The sequence below is a fragment of the Notamacropus eugenii genome, chromosome 2 (genome assembly GCF_028372415.1).
Source record: "Notamacropus eugenii isolate mMacEug1 chromosome 2, mMacEug1.pri_v2, whole genome shotgun sequence".
Classification (NCBI taxonomy): Eukaryota; Metazoa; Chordata; class Mammalia; order Diprotodontia; family Macropodidae; genus Notamacropus; species Notamacropus eugenii.
This window is the reverse complement of record NC_092873.1, coordinates 15572595-15589265: the sequence shown is the minus strand read 5'-3', so window position 1 is coordinate 15589265 and position 16671 is coordinate 15572595. Positions and strand designations below refer to the sequence as shown.

Here is a 16671-nt window from a genome sequence, read left to right as displayed (position 1 = left end):
AAGAGGACCATGACATCAGAGAAACGATGACATGACTTGCACTTGACTTTGTTTTGAGTGAAGGAGGGCTGTGCAAGGTCACCAGCCTCACTTTCTCCTCCTGAGCCATCTGGAGCCAGTGACCAGATATTCCTCAGAATGACCACAGTTGACCCAGGATGCAGTGGGTCACCTTGGCCTTTTTAGGCTAGACCTTTTGATGTACTCACCAAATATAGAGCTGAAGGGAGCCTTCAAGGTAACCTGTCCCAACTCTTTTATTTTGTGGATGAGGAGATGGAGGAGTCCAATATGGGCTTTCTACTTTGTGACTTACTTGAGATCACACAGGCTGCAAATGATAAAGTAGAACTTCAAACCCAGGTCCTCTAACACCAAGTCTGCTGTATCCTGTTGCCTCTCAATGGAACTCAGGGACCGGCTTGTGCAGGCGTTCTCCACAGGCCCAGGGTCTGTGAACTTGGCTTGAAAAATATTCTGATAACTGTTATCTCCATATAATTGACTTCCTTTGTAACACTGTGTATTTTATCTTATGCATTTAAAACCACGTTTCTGAGAAGGGGTTCAAAGACTTCCCCAGGATGCCTAACAGGTCCAGGACACACAAAAAGTGGAGACTCTCTGCTCTGGTAAAATATCCTCATTTTACAGATCAGGAAACTGAGACTCAGAGCAATGAAACATTGTTTAGAGTCACGCAGGTCATAGGTAGCAGTTTGGGTTATGAACCCAGGCTCTCCCTTTCCAAATCTAGTGCTTTTCCAGTTGTCCTATACTTACCCTCAAACATATTCTTCAATCCAGGGACACCAGGGATTTCTGAACAAGGCTCTCCACCCATATCTTGGCTCAGGACATTTCCATGGCTGGAAGGCTCTCCCTTCTCATCTCCACCTCCTTCCTTGGTTTCTTTCAAGTCTCTGCCAAAATTCCACTTTCTACAGGGAGCCTTTCCAGATCTTTCTTAATTCTTAATTTTCTTCATTATCTCCATTTTATCCTGCATATAGCTTGTGTGTGTGTATGTGTATGTGTGCATATGTGTGAGTGTGTGTGTATGTGTATGTGTGTGTGCTCCCTGAGGGCAGGGACTGTCTTTTACCCTTTTTTTTTGATGTTTAATACAATGCCCATCACATTTTGTTGTTGTCACTCCATTGTTTCAGTCATTTCTGACACTTTGTGACCCCATTTGGGGTTTTCTTGGCAGAGACGATGGAGAGGTTTGCCCTTTCCTTCTCCAACTCATTTGATAGATGAGGAAACTGAGGTAAAGAGGTGAAGTGACTTACCCAGGTCACACAACTAGTAAATGTCTGAGACCAAATTTGAACTCAGATCTTTCTGACTCTAGGTCCTGCCTGGCACACAGTAGATGCTTAATAAATGATTATTGACTGACTGACCAGTGAGTGAGCTTTTCTCTGGTATCCTGACTTTAGGGAAGGTTTAAGAATCACTAGAATGATTAGTAAGAGAGTTAGCTCCTTCTCTGGAGGCAGAATTGGCTTTCGTGGGCAGCTCAGTTCACTCCTGGCCAGCCTGGAAGAAAAGAGATGCCCTAGAACGGCATAATCCAATTAATCTGGTTGCCTTCACCTTTTGGGGTGGAAATCTATGAATGAAACCCCTAAGTTGGTGGTCCTGGAGGGGGTTGGGGTCTAGGGTTATGAAGTCTCCCAAGAGCAAGGAAGGTTGGGAACATCTTGGCCCCAAATCGAAGAAACTCATCCTGTGTTCATACCGAAATATTGTCACGTGTATTCCTGATAACATTGTTTCATGCTTGATATTTCAGAGGGAACAATCCTTTAATGCATAAATGCTCTCAAAGAACTCTGTTCATGTGGTGAATAGTCTGGGAACTATGTGCTGGCTTCAGTCACCCCTCGAGGTACTTTGCTGACTTGTGATTCATTTATGCAACCTTTCTCCAATTTCAGCATTTCCCTCAGTCAAAGTTACATAGGATATAAGTCATAGGAAGTTAGTGGGGATCCCCTTCATTTTACAGATGGGGAAACTGAGGTACAGATATGCAAAATAACTTGCTTGAGGTTGTGCGACAGTTATTCAATGCATCTATTAAACATCTTATTACATAGGTTTAAGTCAACCACATGTCAGATCATGTTCCCAGGGATGTAAGTGTGTACAACAGAAGCTTTATGAAATAATATTTGTAAAGCACTAACACACTGTCTGGCACATAGTAGGCACTTACTAAAAACTTATTTCCTCTCTCCCTGCCTCCTTCCTTCCCTCCTTCTCTACTTCCCTCTTTTCCTTTCCTTCCCTACCCTTTCTCCTTCCCCATTTCCCTCCCCTTTCCCCTGCTCTTCCCTCTCATGTAGAACAATGTTATTTTATAACAGGGTCATTAGTCTTGTTCCTGGTTTTGGAGGACAAGAGACATTTCCATAGTGAGTGTCACTAAACTTATATTTTTTATACAGAGTATAAAATGCTTTTCTTCTTTTACGTACTGAGTATTATCAGTGACTTGCGTTTGTCCTTCATTGTTGAAGAAGACCATCGCATCAGAGAAATGATGACATGACTTGCACTTGACTTTGCTTTGAGTGAAGGAGGGCTGTGCAGGTCACCAGCCTCATTTTTCCTCCAGAGTCATCTGAATACAGTGACCAGATAATCCTCAGGATGACTGGAGATGGCCCAGAATTCAATGGGAGACCTTGGCCCCTTTAGGCCAAACTCCATTCAGGTACAAACTTAGGGTGAGGTTACACCCATTCTGGGCATAGGCCTGTTTGAGAAGTAGTCAGGGGATGGTCTCTTTAATGAGGCAAAGAAAAATAACTACATAAGGCAGGAAGGGAAACAGCAACAGTTACTATTGATAATCACTGTTAAGTCTGGAGGGTCCAGAAACAGCCCTTAAGTGGAGCTTGGGCAGGGCCCTAGTGTTGTCCTAAATATGGGATTCAGAGAGAAGTAGGTTTAAGATTTTGGGAAAGGAAAGGAAAGGAAAGGAAAGGAAAGGAAAGGACAGGACAGGAAAGGAAAGGAAAGGAAAGGAAAGGAAAGGAAAGGAAAGGAAAGGAAAGGACAGGACAGGACAGGACAGGAAAGGAAAGGAAAGGAAAGGAAAGGAAAGGAAAGGAAAGGAAAGGAAAGGAAAGGACAGGACAGGACAGGAAAGGAAAGGAAAGGAAAGGAAAGGAAAGGACAGGAAAGGAAAGGAAAGGAAAGGAAAGGAAAGGACAGGACAGGACAGGACAGGACAGGACAGGACAGGAAAGGACAGGACAGGACAGGACAGGACAGGACAGGACAGGAAAGGAAAGGAAAGGAAAGGAAAGGAAAGGAAAGGAAAGGACAGGACAGGACAGGACAGGACAGGACAGGAAAGGAAAGGAAAGGAAAGGAAAGGAAAGGAAAGGAAAGGAAGGAAAGGAAAGGAAAGGAAAGGAAAGGACAGGAAAGGAAAGGAAAGGAAAGGAAAGGAAAGGAAAGGAAAGGAAAAGTGGCAGTAAAATCCAAATCAACTGGGCATCTTTTGGCCATCCAAATTTATCTTCCTTTGGAGGCAAGAAGGAAGGGGAGGGGGAAGCAAACAGGAGAGGAGGAGTTGAGTTACCATCTAGGTGGGTCCCCATTCAGCCAGCTGCATCTCCTCATGGGATTGTGTTTGTCCTTCGTTGCTGAAGAAGACCATGCCGTCAGAGAAATGATGACATGACTAGCCATCAAGTGGAATAGAAGCTCCCTGAGGTCAAGGCTTATTTCTTTCTTGTCTTAGGGTTCTGAGAGTACTACTTCTTTACCTTGTTGTAACTGTTTGGTAAAGTCTGTAGACCCCTTCTCAATCCTATTTTTAGCTAATTGAAAGAATGCTAAATTTCAATTAAAATTGTTTTCCTATCTGGAAATCTGAAATCTGTGCATGGGTTCCTTGGGGAGTGGTGATGTTAGGGGTGAGCTGGAGTCAACTCAACACCTAGATCCAGTTGTTAAAATTTTAGCATCAGCAATTACATATCGGAAATTGGCAAGTGATATGAATCAAGATTTGATTTATTGTTGACAGTTGTTGATTGTCTCACCTTAAGTGATGGAGAAAAATGTTAATATTGCCGATTACACTTGTAAGTGTTTTATATATATAATAATATATTATATATATACATACATAATAATATATATTATATATACATATATATATTTTCTTTCTGGAGAGCTGGTTGTTAAACTTTACCCAGGCTTGTTTTCTTTTATAAACAATCAATCATTTTGCCTTTCATCTACCATGAATACAACCTGCCTTTATTCCTTTCCAGGTTGAGATGATATTTAGAAGCTTTCTTCCATCTTCTCAACAAATTGCTCAAGGCCTTTCTGCCAGGAAGAAACTCTACCTTTCTGTCTTACCTAAAACCAGGGCCATTTTTATTTGGGCTATAAACTTATATGATTAACAACCAAAATCTCTTGGTTTTGCTGAGACAATTTTGTCATCTGAAACCAACTAGGAATTTTGAACATTACTTCTTTTTGACTTCCTTGTTGTAGAAACGAGGCCACAGCAGGGTGGTGGCACCAGACTTGGGGCTGAGGTCCAATCTGTCATTAACCAGTCGAGTACCATTGGGCAAACCCCTCCACCACTCATGGTCTGTACTCCACAGAATCATGGAATTTCAGTTGAGATCTCTGGTCCATCCCATGTCTGGGAAGGAATCCCTTCTATTCAGTCTTTGGGAAGTGGTCAAAGACCTTCCTTCAATGAAGGAAAGCCCACCATTCCATTTGCAAATGGCCCAATTTGTTCATTTTTCTTGGCATTTATTCCAAATTAACCTCTTTGCAATTTTCTAGTTCTCCCCTCTGTCACCAAGCCAAACAAGGCTAATTCCTTTCCCAGGGGCCTTGGATGTTAGAGATGAAGAGTTTGGACCCTAGAAGGAATGCTGCTTCTGGAGTCAGAGGAGTTGAATTCAATTCCCACCTTTGATACCACTTGTATGAACTCAGGCAAGTCCCTGGGCCTCAGTTTATCAATCTGTAAAATGAGAGGATTGGATTAGATGACCTCTGAGCTCCCTTCTAGTTATAGAACTATAAGCCTGTGATGTTTAAGGGTTCTTCCAACCCTGAGAGTCTAGGACTGTATGAATTTCTTTTACCATTAGAGTGTGTGTGTGTGTGTGTGTGTGTGTGTGTGTGTGTGTGTATGTGCGTGCAAGTAGTATACATGCTATTGTGTTATTAGCACCCAAACCTCTCTAGAAGGGCTCTGGCTCCTTTTGTCATCCCAATGACCATCAAGATAGACAGCCATGGATGGCACATTTTCAGCCCTCTTTCTTCTGGTTTGCAGGAACAGAAGCTCTTAATATTTTCTTCACACAGGAAACAAATGTTTTCTTTGGTTACTTTGCAGCCAATCCCTTGCAAGGGCAGGAAGCCTTGATATTTATAGGTTTCCCTTTGCACTAGATATGTAAGGGCTGGATCTCTTCCAAGACAGGAACCCCAACTGAAGAAAGCCGTCCTTTCATCTTTGGTATTGACGGGTCTTGGGAGAGGTTTTGATTTTAGGCTGGGAAGGTGAATTTTGTTGCTTTATGAAGCTGTGTTTAGTGTTAGGATGCTAGAAATCACAAATCCGGGACATAATGTTGATCAGTCAGTCAACAAGCATTTATGAAGGACTTGCTAGCTTGCTGGGTTAAGGGCTAGGGATTAAAATGCAAGCAAATAGGGAGTCTCTTTCCTCAAGGGATTCATATTCTAAGCGGGGGCAGACAACCCATAACTGGGAACCCAAAAGCAGGGACGAATGGGGTGGAGGTACCTAGGCTAAATTCAGAGTATCAGGGATAGCTACTCTGGGGATCTTCCAGGGAGAACTCCCCAATGGGAGAAGGAGTTAGAAGGAACACTTTGAGGGATAGTTACAAGCTTGGTCCAGGAGGGAAGCTCTGACTCCATCTAGTTTTGAAGGTGTCACAAATGATACCCTTTTGTTTACAGTCTTACCCAGGAGGCTATCATCTGGGTGACTACAGAAAAGGGAAAGGACCTTCGAGCTCCCATACAAGGTGGCAAGTAGATAGTGCTGTGGACAGAGGGCTGGGTCTGGGATCAAGAAGACCCAAGTTCAAATGTGACCTCAGACACTTACTAGCTGTGTGACCCTGGGCTTGCTTCAATTTTTTTATCTGTGAAATGGGGATTATGAGAGCATCTGTGAGGACCAAATGAGATTATATATGTAAATGGCTTCTCAATAAATGTTGGTGACAAATATAATTATTATTAAAAACTCAGGCTAGCATAACATGCAATGCAGGTCAAGTTTTGTTAATCTCAGAATATTCATTTTTGGATGAACAGATATGAAACATTTACTATGAGTCAGGCACTTTGTTAGTGATGAGGATAAAACTCACATGATCTCTACCTTCCCCAGATCCCCAGCACCTAGGGATTGCTACAGTCTTCCATATTTATGGTTCATCCTTAAATAGAAAAAGGAAAGGCTATGATGTCCAGAGAGCAGGGCCCTTCCCCTTCAACCCACTTAGACCTCAACTCAAAGCACTAATCAGTGTCAGGGTTTAGGTTTACTCTTCTCCATCCTGGCTCTGTATCGTGGCTTTGTCCTTTGCCGTTCCAACTCCCGTGTTAGCTGCTGGGAGGTAGTATTGTATCAGAAACTCTTCCTCTCTCCAGGATGCCTAGTTCTGGAACTTGGTGCTGCCCAGGAATTCTTCCTCTGTCATCTAGCACTGCCTCTTTGAGCTCCGATGATTCCCTCCTTTCTGGAACTGCAAGGCTGTCCCTAGAGCTCCCATGGGGGTGTGGCCTTCTCTTGCTAGTAACATACTCAGAGTCTCTGGAGCCCAGGGATTTTTAACCTTTGTTGTGTCAGGGACTCCTTTAATCTGTGGGGCATATGGACTCCTCAGGATCACAGTTTTAAATGCATAAAAGAAAATACACAGGATTATATAGGAAACCAAAGGTTAGTGAAACTAAGGAAGTCATTTTTTCCCTCTTCAAGTTCACGGACTCCCTGGAGTCGAAGGGATCTGTGGATCTCTGATTAAGAATCTCTGCTCTGAGTCTCAGCTCTGATTCTATCCATGTAGCATTCTCATACAGTTCAAGTTCAAGGGTATATCCTAGGGTGCATGAACTGGCTCTGAGTCAATCAGCCATCCTTCAGTGATGTTGGCTGGAACAAAGTACTCATCTTCCATTAAGGAGACATTTTCAATGTTAGAAGACAATCATAGGATTCTAGATCTAAAAGAGATCTTAGAGGCCATCTAGTCTAATCCCCAACTTTAAAGATGAGTAAACTGAGGTCAAGAGAACTGAACTGACCTCATACAGTATTACATAGGCTGAGATTTGAGCCTAAGTCCTTTGGCTTCATATCCAGCACCACACTGCCACTTCCTCAGCTTTTAACATTGTTAACTTAGTTAACAAGGAGACCTTTGGCCAAGCTCTTCATGGGCATGCTGTCTTCATGTCTTCACAGGAATCAAAACTAGAAGAGCTTTCCCTTTGCAGGTGTTGTAGAAACAGCACTGGCTTTGGAGTGAGGGGCCCTGGGTTCAGATCTCCTCTGGGAGATTCATTTTGCTGTGAGGGCACAGCCCAGCAAGACTTCTCTTAGGCACCTTCTAGGCCTAAATCCTCTGAGAAAACCTATGATTATTGTCATTCAGGACCTCTCTATCCTAGAAGTGTTTGTTCTGGTCACGTATTTTAGGACCTGTAAGTGGCATTTAGCAGGGATGTTGTTGTTCAGTCATGCCTGACTTTGTGACCCTATTTGGGAATTTCTTGGAAGAGATATTACAGAGTGGTTTGTCATTTCCTTCTCTAGTCATTTTACAGATGAGGAAACTGAGGCAAACAAGGTGGAGCAACTTCCCCCAGATCACATAGCTAGTAAGTGTCTGAGGCCACATTTGAACTCAGGTTTTTCTGACTCCAAGGGTGAACATTTTATCTACTGTACCACTCAGACGCTAGGGCTACAGCTAGGAATCTTTTCAGCTGAGGAAGGGAAGGAAAAAGAATGCAGGTTATAGTGCAGAAGACAATTCAGTCAGAAGATGTGAGTTCAAATCCCATGTCTGTGTGAGCTTGGGCAAGTCTCTTCCCCTCCTCTGGGCCTCAGTTTCCTCATCTGCAAAAAGAAGGGGTTGGACTTGATGGCCTCCGAAGCTGTGATGTTGTGACCTAGGAACTGTTATATGCCATGGACGACATTCTTTCTGTTTCCAGACATAAACAGAGGATGATTATCTGTCCCCAAGAATAGAAAACCAGCCCCAAGGCCTGAGCCTGGCCTCTTTCAGATTAGAAGGAGCCCTAGACTAAAGCTCAGGTCTTAATCCTAGCTCTGACCACTGAGTGAATGAACACCAGTGAGTCATAGAACCCTGTGGGTCTCAGTTTTCACATCTGTCCAATGGGGAGACTGGACTGAGTGACCTCCAAGATCCTTCCCAGCTCTGCCACTCTGTTTAAAGGCCCCTTCCAGCCATGCAGGGCTAGGAGTATATTAGATTCCTTCTCTAAAGTCTCAGTTTCTTCTCTTGGATAAAAGGAGCAGGGTAGAGGGTTAGAGGAATGCTAAGTATCCCTCAGGTTTGGATATCTTTGGAGCTAGCCCTCTGCAGTGGTCTCACAGTTAGGCCTGGAATCAGGGAGGCCAGGGTCAGGTGCAGCCTGGTCCCACGTGTGGGACTCACTCTCTCACTGACTCAGGCCAATGTCTAAGCCTGAAAATAGCAGGGCAGGCCCTAAACCCTTCTCCAATGGCCACTGAGGTTCCTTCTGGCCCGAGTCCATGTTCCTATGAAATCTCTGGTTTGGATTTTTAAATCCCCTGCATGGCCCTGGTGGGGCCAGCTCTGTTCCCTTCCCCCCACCATGGTCCCACCCCTACCGTGAAAAGGCAGATCACACTGGGTGGGAGGGCAATGAGGAGGATTCCACAGTGGCTCCCCAGCTGAGCCAACCCTGGGCAGGGCCCTGAGGAGGAGGAAGGACTTGTTTACAAGGTTCACCTCAGCTCCAGGGCTGCTGACCCAACAACAAAATCCGGCCCGAATAAAAGAAACTTTCAGGAGGCAAAGTCTCCATCAGAGGAGAGCGGTGTGTGCTGCTTCTCCAGCCTCAGTTGGGGTTTGGACTACATCCAGTGATGAGACGTGAAGTCACCTGGTCCAGTCCCTAGGTGACTCATCCAAGATCACACAACTGGTACGAAGCAGATTGAGCATTTGAACTCAGGTGCTATCAGCATCAGAGGAAGACTAGGCTCCCTCTAAGCCTGCTCTCTTCTGTTCAAAGGGCTCTTCCAGTTCTACCATCGTCTGCTCGATTTGATGCTCTCCAAGGACATGATCCAAGGCCCCTTCCAGCCCTGACATTCCCTGTCCTAAGACCCCTCTCAGACCTGATACTTCATGTTCTAAGGCCCCTCCCAGCTCTGACATCCCCTGTTCTAAGGCCCTCCCAGCCCTGACATTCTAACTTCTGAGATCTCACTCAGTTCCGATGTTCGTTACATGTTCAAAAGACCCTCCTGGCTCAGCTCTGACATTCTCTGTTGTGAGGTTCCCTGTAATCTTGACCTTCTGTGTTCTGTTTTCCTCTCCCAGCCCTCATTCTGTGTTCTACGTTGGAAGGTCTCTCTAAAATCCTGTATTCACCATCTTCAACTGGGTGGGGTAGCTTGAAATTCCTAAGTAGCGGATGCCGGTACTTTGCTTGATGCTGCCACCCAGAGGCCATTTTGTGCTCCTGCTCTGGTTTGTAGGAAGGGGAAAGTGCCTTCTGAATCCTGTTACCAAACGGCTCTCCTGGATCCCCCAGGGAGATTTGGTGGTTTTCTCTCTAACCAGATTCTGGCAGCTGGGCCTGACCCCTTTTCCCTGGGAGGTGGCTCTGCCCTTCCTAAGAGGTGTTAGCTCTTGGGAGGTCCCTACTGGTCCAGAGCTCTTCTGAGCTCCCCATGGCTATATAGGTCCTTGAAGTTTTTAGAGTGACGTAGGACAAGCCCTGGATCACAGGACACTAGATCCTATAAAAGATGCTACTGCTGATAGCTAATATTTATATGGAACATACCATGTACAGCGTTCTGTGCTAAGTGCTTTACAATCATTATTTCCCTTGATTCTCACAACCCTGGGAGGAAGGTACTATTTTTACCTTCATTTTACATATGGAGAAACTGAGGCAGACAGAGGTTAAGTGATTTACCCAGAATCACACCACTAGCAAGTGTCAGAGACCAGATTTGAACCGGCTTGTCCTGCCTGGCGCTCTCCCCACTACACCACCTGATGGCTTGGCTTTCTTGCCATAGAGAAGAGCTCAATCACTTAATAATTATTTATTGAACCCAACAGCAGGAGGCCCTGATCTGGGTCCTCAAGGAGTAGGTAGAAGAGGATTGTTGGGGGAAACTAGGATGTTTAATACTGGGCCTGGGACACCTGTCAGATTAGCAAATATAAGAGAAAAATGGAAATGGTAACTGTTGGAGGGGATGTGGGAAAACTGGGACACCAATGCCTTGTTGGTGGACTTGTGAACCAATCCAACCATTCTTAAGAGTAATTTGGAACCATGTCCAAAGGGCAATCAAACTGTGCATACCCTTTGATCCAGCAATACCGCTACTAGGTCTGTATCCCAAAGAGACTAAAAAAGAAAAGGGAGGCAGAGATCTATTTGTACAAGAATATTTATAGTCGCTCTTTTCTGTAGCAGCAAGGAATTTAAAATTGGGGGCATGCCTATAAATGGCTGAACAAGCTGTGGTTTGTGATTGTGATGCGATATTATTGTCCTATAAGGAATAATGAAGGGGATGGCTTTGGCTAAACCTAGGAAGATTTATATGAACTGATGCAAAGTGAAGTGAGCAGATCCAGGAGGACATTTCATGCAGTAGCAACTGTGGGGATGGTCACCTGTGAATGACTTAGCTCTTCTCAGCAATACAGGGATCAAAGGACTCACGATGAAAGATGCTATCCACCTCCAGAGAAAGAGCTGCTGGCATCTGAATGCAGATTGAAGTAGACTGTTCATCTCTGTTTTTCCTTGGATTTTTTTTTTTGGTCTGTGTTTTCTTTTACAACATGACTAATATAGAAATATGTTTTGCATGCCAGCACACGTATAGCCTATATTAAATTGCTTACTATCTCAGGAAACAGGGAGGGGAGGGAAGGAGGGAGAGAACGTGGAACTCAATATTTAAAAAAACCAAATGTTTAAATTGTTTTTATGTGTAATTGGGAAAAATAAAATATTATTTTTTAAAAAATGACTGGGGATGGAGCTGGGGAGAGCATGCTAGGTATCTTCAACTGTCCTTCCTGCCATTATGTGGAGAAGGATTAGACTTTTTCTGCTTGGTCCCAAGGGGCAGAATGGGGCTGAGAATTGGAAGACGCAGTCGATCAGGAAGAGTTTTCAAGAATGGATTCTGTGACTTAACCTCGTTCTGCCACTTTACAGAGGAGGAAACTGAGGCCCATCATGGTTAAGCCACTTGCCGAAGGTGTCAGAAGGGTTAGGGCTGGGGTTGGAATCCACATTGAAGGAGGTTTGGCCTCAATGATCCTTCGATCTTTGGGATTGCACCATCCCCTCTCTCATCCTTCTCCCACCCCTAATCAAAGCGTATTGAAGCTTAGGGATCATTTGGTGAAGCCCCTTTTTGTTACAGATGAAGAGAGGGAGGATGAAGTGACTTGTCTAAGATCTTACAGTCAGTCAGGGATGGTGCTGGGATTGGAATTGGGGCCTCCTGGCTTCTGGCCCAGCATTCCTTCTGTGACCCAATATGTTTGTGATTTACCACCGAAAAAGTAGGTGGCATCCTAGGTAGTGTTGCAAAGCTGCTTCTGTTCAGCCCTCAGATGTTTTAATGCCAGTGGTTGGGTAAGAAAGCCTTCATGAATGAACAAATGGAAGGAAGGTATATGTGACATGTTTGGCCTGTCCCTGCTTAGACAGGGCAGGGTTTCTCTGGAGTGTGATGGTTAGAGCCATCACCCAGATTCCTGTGCAATTTAGGACACATCTGAATAGGTGTCATCCTATTTTGGGAGGAAAGTTTCACTATCAGGGGAAGGATACCATCAGCCTTGTTACCATGATAACAGTCATCAAAGGCAAAAGCCGAAGGCCAGAATCTTTGGAAGGTGGTGGGAGGGGGTAGCAAAGTCTAGGGGCCTCACTTGCTCTCCCATGCAGAGGAGTAACGCTGGTGCTGTGAGTAGTGGAGTCTAGATGGGGGCATCACTGGATGTGGGACCAGGACCAGCTTAGTCCTGAGACTAAGCCTCAAACAGCCAGTGCAAATCTCTTAGGGTCTGGAGTCAGGGGAAAGAGGTTGTAATGGATATACTATAGGACGTGGGAGTCCAGAAGACCTGAGTACTTGGAAGTGGGACTTTGGAAGAATCTCCAAGCCTCATTTTCCTCATCTGTAAAACGAGAGGAGTGGGACTTCATGGCTTCTCATGTCTCTTCTACTCAAAATCTACGGATCTATGACAAGGCTTTAGATTTGGCCTGGCTACCTTTGTGATGCTGGGCAAGGTCCTTTCTCTCCATGGGCTTCACTTTCCCCTTCTATAAAGTGAGAGGTTGGTCTCAAGAGTGTCTAAGAGTCCTTCCTGCTCTGGGCTCATAACCCTACATCAAGAATTTGTAGGATAGGTCCCTCCACTGAAATACCACAGCTCTAAGGAGTTAATATGGTACTGTAGAGGCTCTGGGTTCAAATTTTGACTATGTGTCTCCCAGAAAGCCTTTCTCCTCCTCATATAGGAGTCATGTGGGTTGGGGACATCTCTTTCTCCTTAGTCTTTCCACTTGTTTCCCTGGACCACCCAAGGGAGCAAAAGCACTAGCATTTCCAGTCTCTGGCTTGTGGGTTGTCCCTGTTGTCCCTGATTCTCTTGCCCTGAATGCCTTCCCTGTGGACTTTGGTGGGAGGGACCAGTAAGGTCCTGAGCTCTTGCCTCCCACCCTGCATCTGCGCTCATCCACCCCAAGACAGCTGGAAACACACTCAGGCTCCCCGCTCCACCCCCCCCCCCCCCTTTACTGGGCCACCTGGGATTCCAAAAGCTCTTACTTAACAATTGATCCTATTCCCAGAATGTCCCCTCACCCTTTTCATCCCTGTGTGGATGTGAGTAGACAAATAAGGGTCTGACACACGGACTCAAATGCTTTCAGTTTAATTTGGGGACAAGGACAGAGAGCTGGGCTGGGGAGAGTCCTGGCCTCGAAACCACTGGGAGCCAGCCTTCAGAGATTCGGCATTTGGTGATATCTGGGAAATGAAATAAGCAGGCTTGACGACGTTAGTTTCTGGCCAATATTTTTTCCTGAAAAAATATAAAGCAAAGCGTATGAGATGAGGGGCCTTTGACCAGAGAGCATCTCATATAGCCACTTTCATGTCAGGGAAATTGGCCAAGAAGCCACCTTAGTGACTTTCTGAATTTTTTTAAGTTTTGGAGGCACCTGGGCTGGTGCCCACTGGGGGCATTGTAGATGATGCCTTTCTCCCCTGGGGCCTTTTTTCCTTTCCTGAATGTTTATGTTATTTTGAGAGTTTCACCTAAAGGATGACATAGTGGTCCAGCCTGTGGGGAAATCAAGCTCCAAACAATCAAGGTACGAGGGAAGGAAAGGATAGAAGAACCCAAAGGCCCATATTTACCATCAGCCTCACAATGTCCATTTTGGTCACCTCCGAGAGGGTGTCCACCTTTGCTTTCAGCAGCTTCCCAGCCGCCTCCATGGCCTCATCGGGTTGGAAACACTGAATGGCTTTGAGATACTCCTGGGGCGTGCCCTTGAACAGGATGTTGGCCACTTCTGGGAAAGTAGGGCAGACTTGGGCAGAGGCTGGAGGGGAGATAGAAGAGGGAGGCCTGGGTTTATCAAAGCCATTTTCCAAGCACAGCTGGCCCCCCAAGAGGGACAGCCATGATCCTAGGAGTTAGAGCCTTGAAGGACTTAAAGGGTCAGTCAGTTCTGCCCTTTCCTATGCGACTCAGGCAAGGGAAATGATTTAACAAAGGTCACACCAGGAATTAATGCCCCAAATGAATATGCGCCAAGACTACAAACTTGGTTCTTTGTCTATGTCCTCTATCCATTGTTGCCTCCAGACAGGCATTTTGACTTCATGGACTCACGGATTCATATTTGATGCTGATAATATCATTCATAACGATAATGATAGCTCAATTAATCAATCAATTAATCAACAAACTAATACCATTTATGAATTCCAGTGGAGGAAGCTAGGTTAGAGCCCTGAAGCTGGAGTCAGGAAGACTGGAATTCAAATCTAACCTCAGATACAAGTTGTGTGACTTTGGGCAAGTCATTTAGCCTTTGTTTGCCTCAGTTTCCTCAAGTGTAAAATGGGAATAAAAACAGAACCTACCTCACAGGAGGATCAAATGAGATAATATTTGTGAAGTGCTTAGCATAGTGCCCAGAACATAAAAGACGTTTCTTCATCCTATTAAGTGCCAGGTACTATACTGGATGTTGGACATAGCCTCCAGTCTTCAAGTATTGCAAAATACTTTCTATGGCTATGTATATATTAGTAAATATATGTTTATATATAATATATATTCATACATATGTGTATGCATATTTAAATACAATATACAAATATAATAAAATATAATATAAAAGTGTAATCTATGTGTATGTAAGAGCCTGTCTGAACTTCAGTTATTTCCTCTTTACATTGGGCGTGAGAACAGCACTTATCTCCTATTTTCCTATGATAATGAATAGAGAACCCTGTCTGACCCTTCCAACTCTATCTAACCATCATCTCTCAGAGTTCTGGACCTAGAACCAGGAAGGCTTGGGCTCCAATTCTGTCTCTTACACTTACTAGGCTTGTGATTATGGGCTAGTAATCTGACTTCTTCGAACCTTTAGAACCCATCTGCCAAATTAACTGCGCTCTGTGCTGGTAGACACCGAGAAAGTCACGAATCCTCGATGGTGCAATGGTAAGAGTCCTGGACTCGGGCAAAAGACTCTAGTCTCAACTCTGACACTTCCTGGCTACCAGATCTTGGGCAAGTCAGATTGAAAGGTGGAAAGAACCTTTTAGGTCATTGAGTTCTCGGGGCCCTCATTCTACAGATGAGGAGAAAGAGACCCAGAGAAATGAAAGGATTTGCCTAAAGTCTCCCTGTACCAAATGGTAAGGCTTGAAATCAAGCTGAGGCCATGTTGTTTCATCGTTCTGTACCTCAGTTTCCTCATCTGCAATGAAAATGTTGACATGCTAATCTTTACACTTTCCACATTATTGTGGAGTGAAAGGAAGACATGGTCTACTTTAGTGGTTTTTGGTCTCAGGACACTTTTATACTCAGCGAGAACTCCCCCAGAGAGCTTTGAGTGGGTTATCTATCAATATTTACTGTGTTACAATTCAGAACATTTTATAATTTTTATGAATTATGAATTTTGACCTTTCCAACCCCCTGAAAGAGTCTTGGGGGTTCCTGGGGGTCCCTACACTTTACCAAGAGAGCTGCGGATCTACACCTTCTCCTGCCTCAAGCCTGTACGTACTCACCCCAGTGGCAGCAGAGGGCCAGGGCAACCAGACTGCAAACAATGATCAGCTTCATGGTGGAGCCGGGTTGGTCAGTCTGTGTCTGGAGAGGTGGTGGAGGTACTGTCAACATAACCCACCAAGGATTCGCTCTTATGTCCTGTGGGGAGCTCCTGGACCATCCCCTTGGGTGGAGGAGGGGAGAGGAGGGGTTCTACTGCAATATTTACTCAGATCTTAGGTGAAAAGTGTAAACATTCTGCCTGTTGTTGAACTTCTCTTTCCCATGGAAAAAGGTCCTACGTAATGTGACATTTTAGAGACTACTCAAGAGCTTCTTTGTTCTGGTGGCCACAGGGTGCTTGGCAAGGCATGGTCTCATTCTAGTTGGACCAAAAGCTGGTGAAAGATGGAAGGGACTGTGAAAAGGACCTCAGAATGTCAACACACATGTAACCTATATCACATTGCTTGGGGGGAGAGTACGGAGGGACAATTTAGAACTCAAAATTCAAAGAAAAGAATATTAAAATTGTTGTTACATGTAATTGGAAAAAATAAAATATTAATTTAAAAAAACAAATGAAGAATGTCAGAGCTGGAAGGGACATTAGAATATGGAATGGCCGAGCTAAGAGACTACTTAGAATATGGTGAGAACCCAGAATGTCATGGTCAGGAGACACCTTAGAATATGGAAAGTCAAAGCTAGAAGGTGTCTAGGGTGTCAGAGCTAGAAGACATGGAAAGAATCTTATGACACAAAATAGAGACTTCCAGAGATAGGAGAATTATGACTTTGGGACATAGAATGAGAGAACTGAAAAGAGCAGATCTTAGCATGAAATATCCATAGTATGTCAGAGCTGAGAGAGACCTTAGAAGACAACTAGGAGGATGGGAGCTTGTGTTTTAGAACAAAACATCAAACTGGAACAGAGGGACCTTAGCACATAGAACATAGAATGTCAGAGCTGGGAGAGACTTTAGAATATCAGAACTGGAAGAGTCTTTAGAACCCAGAATCCAAACTA

At 44.5% G+C, this 16671-nt stretch overlaps 2 protein-coding genes and 1 pseudogene across 5 annotated transcripts in view; 1 reads left to right on the top strand and 2 right to left on the bottom strand.

Moving 5' to 3' along the window:
* The window catches only part of LOC140522101 (inner centromere protein-like), a 576743-nt gene that overhangs the window by 183936 nt on the left and 376136 nt on the right, over positions 1 to 16671 (bottom strand). The window lies entirely within an intron of this gene.
* Positions 1 to 16671, top strand: part of LOC140524436 (transmembrane protein 202-like) — an 81427-nt pseudogene that overhangs the window by 30463 nt on the left and 34293 nt on the right.
* Positions 13253 to 15782, bottom strand: LOC140524433 (uteroglobin-like). Its single transcript, XM_072638875.1, has 3 exons — positions 15659 to 15782; positions 13757 to 13944; positions 13253 to 13418 (listed from the first exon to the last, which is right to left on the bottom strand). The coding sequence occupies exons 1-3, from the start codon at positions 15768 to 15770 to the stop codon at positions 13395 to 13397; spliced, it is 324 nt and encodes a 107-aa protein (XP_072494976.1). The 5' UTR covers positions 15771 to 15782; the 3' UTR covers positions 13253 to 13394.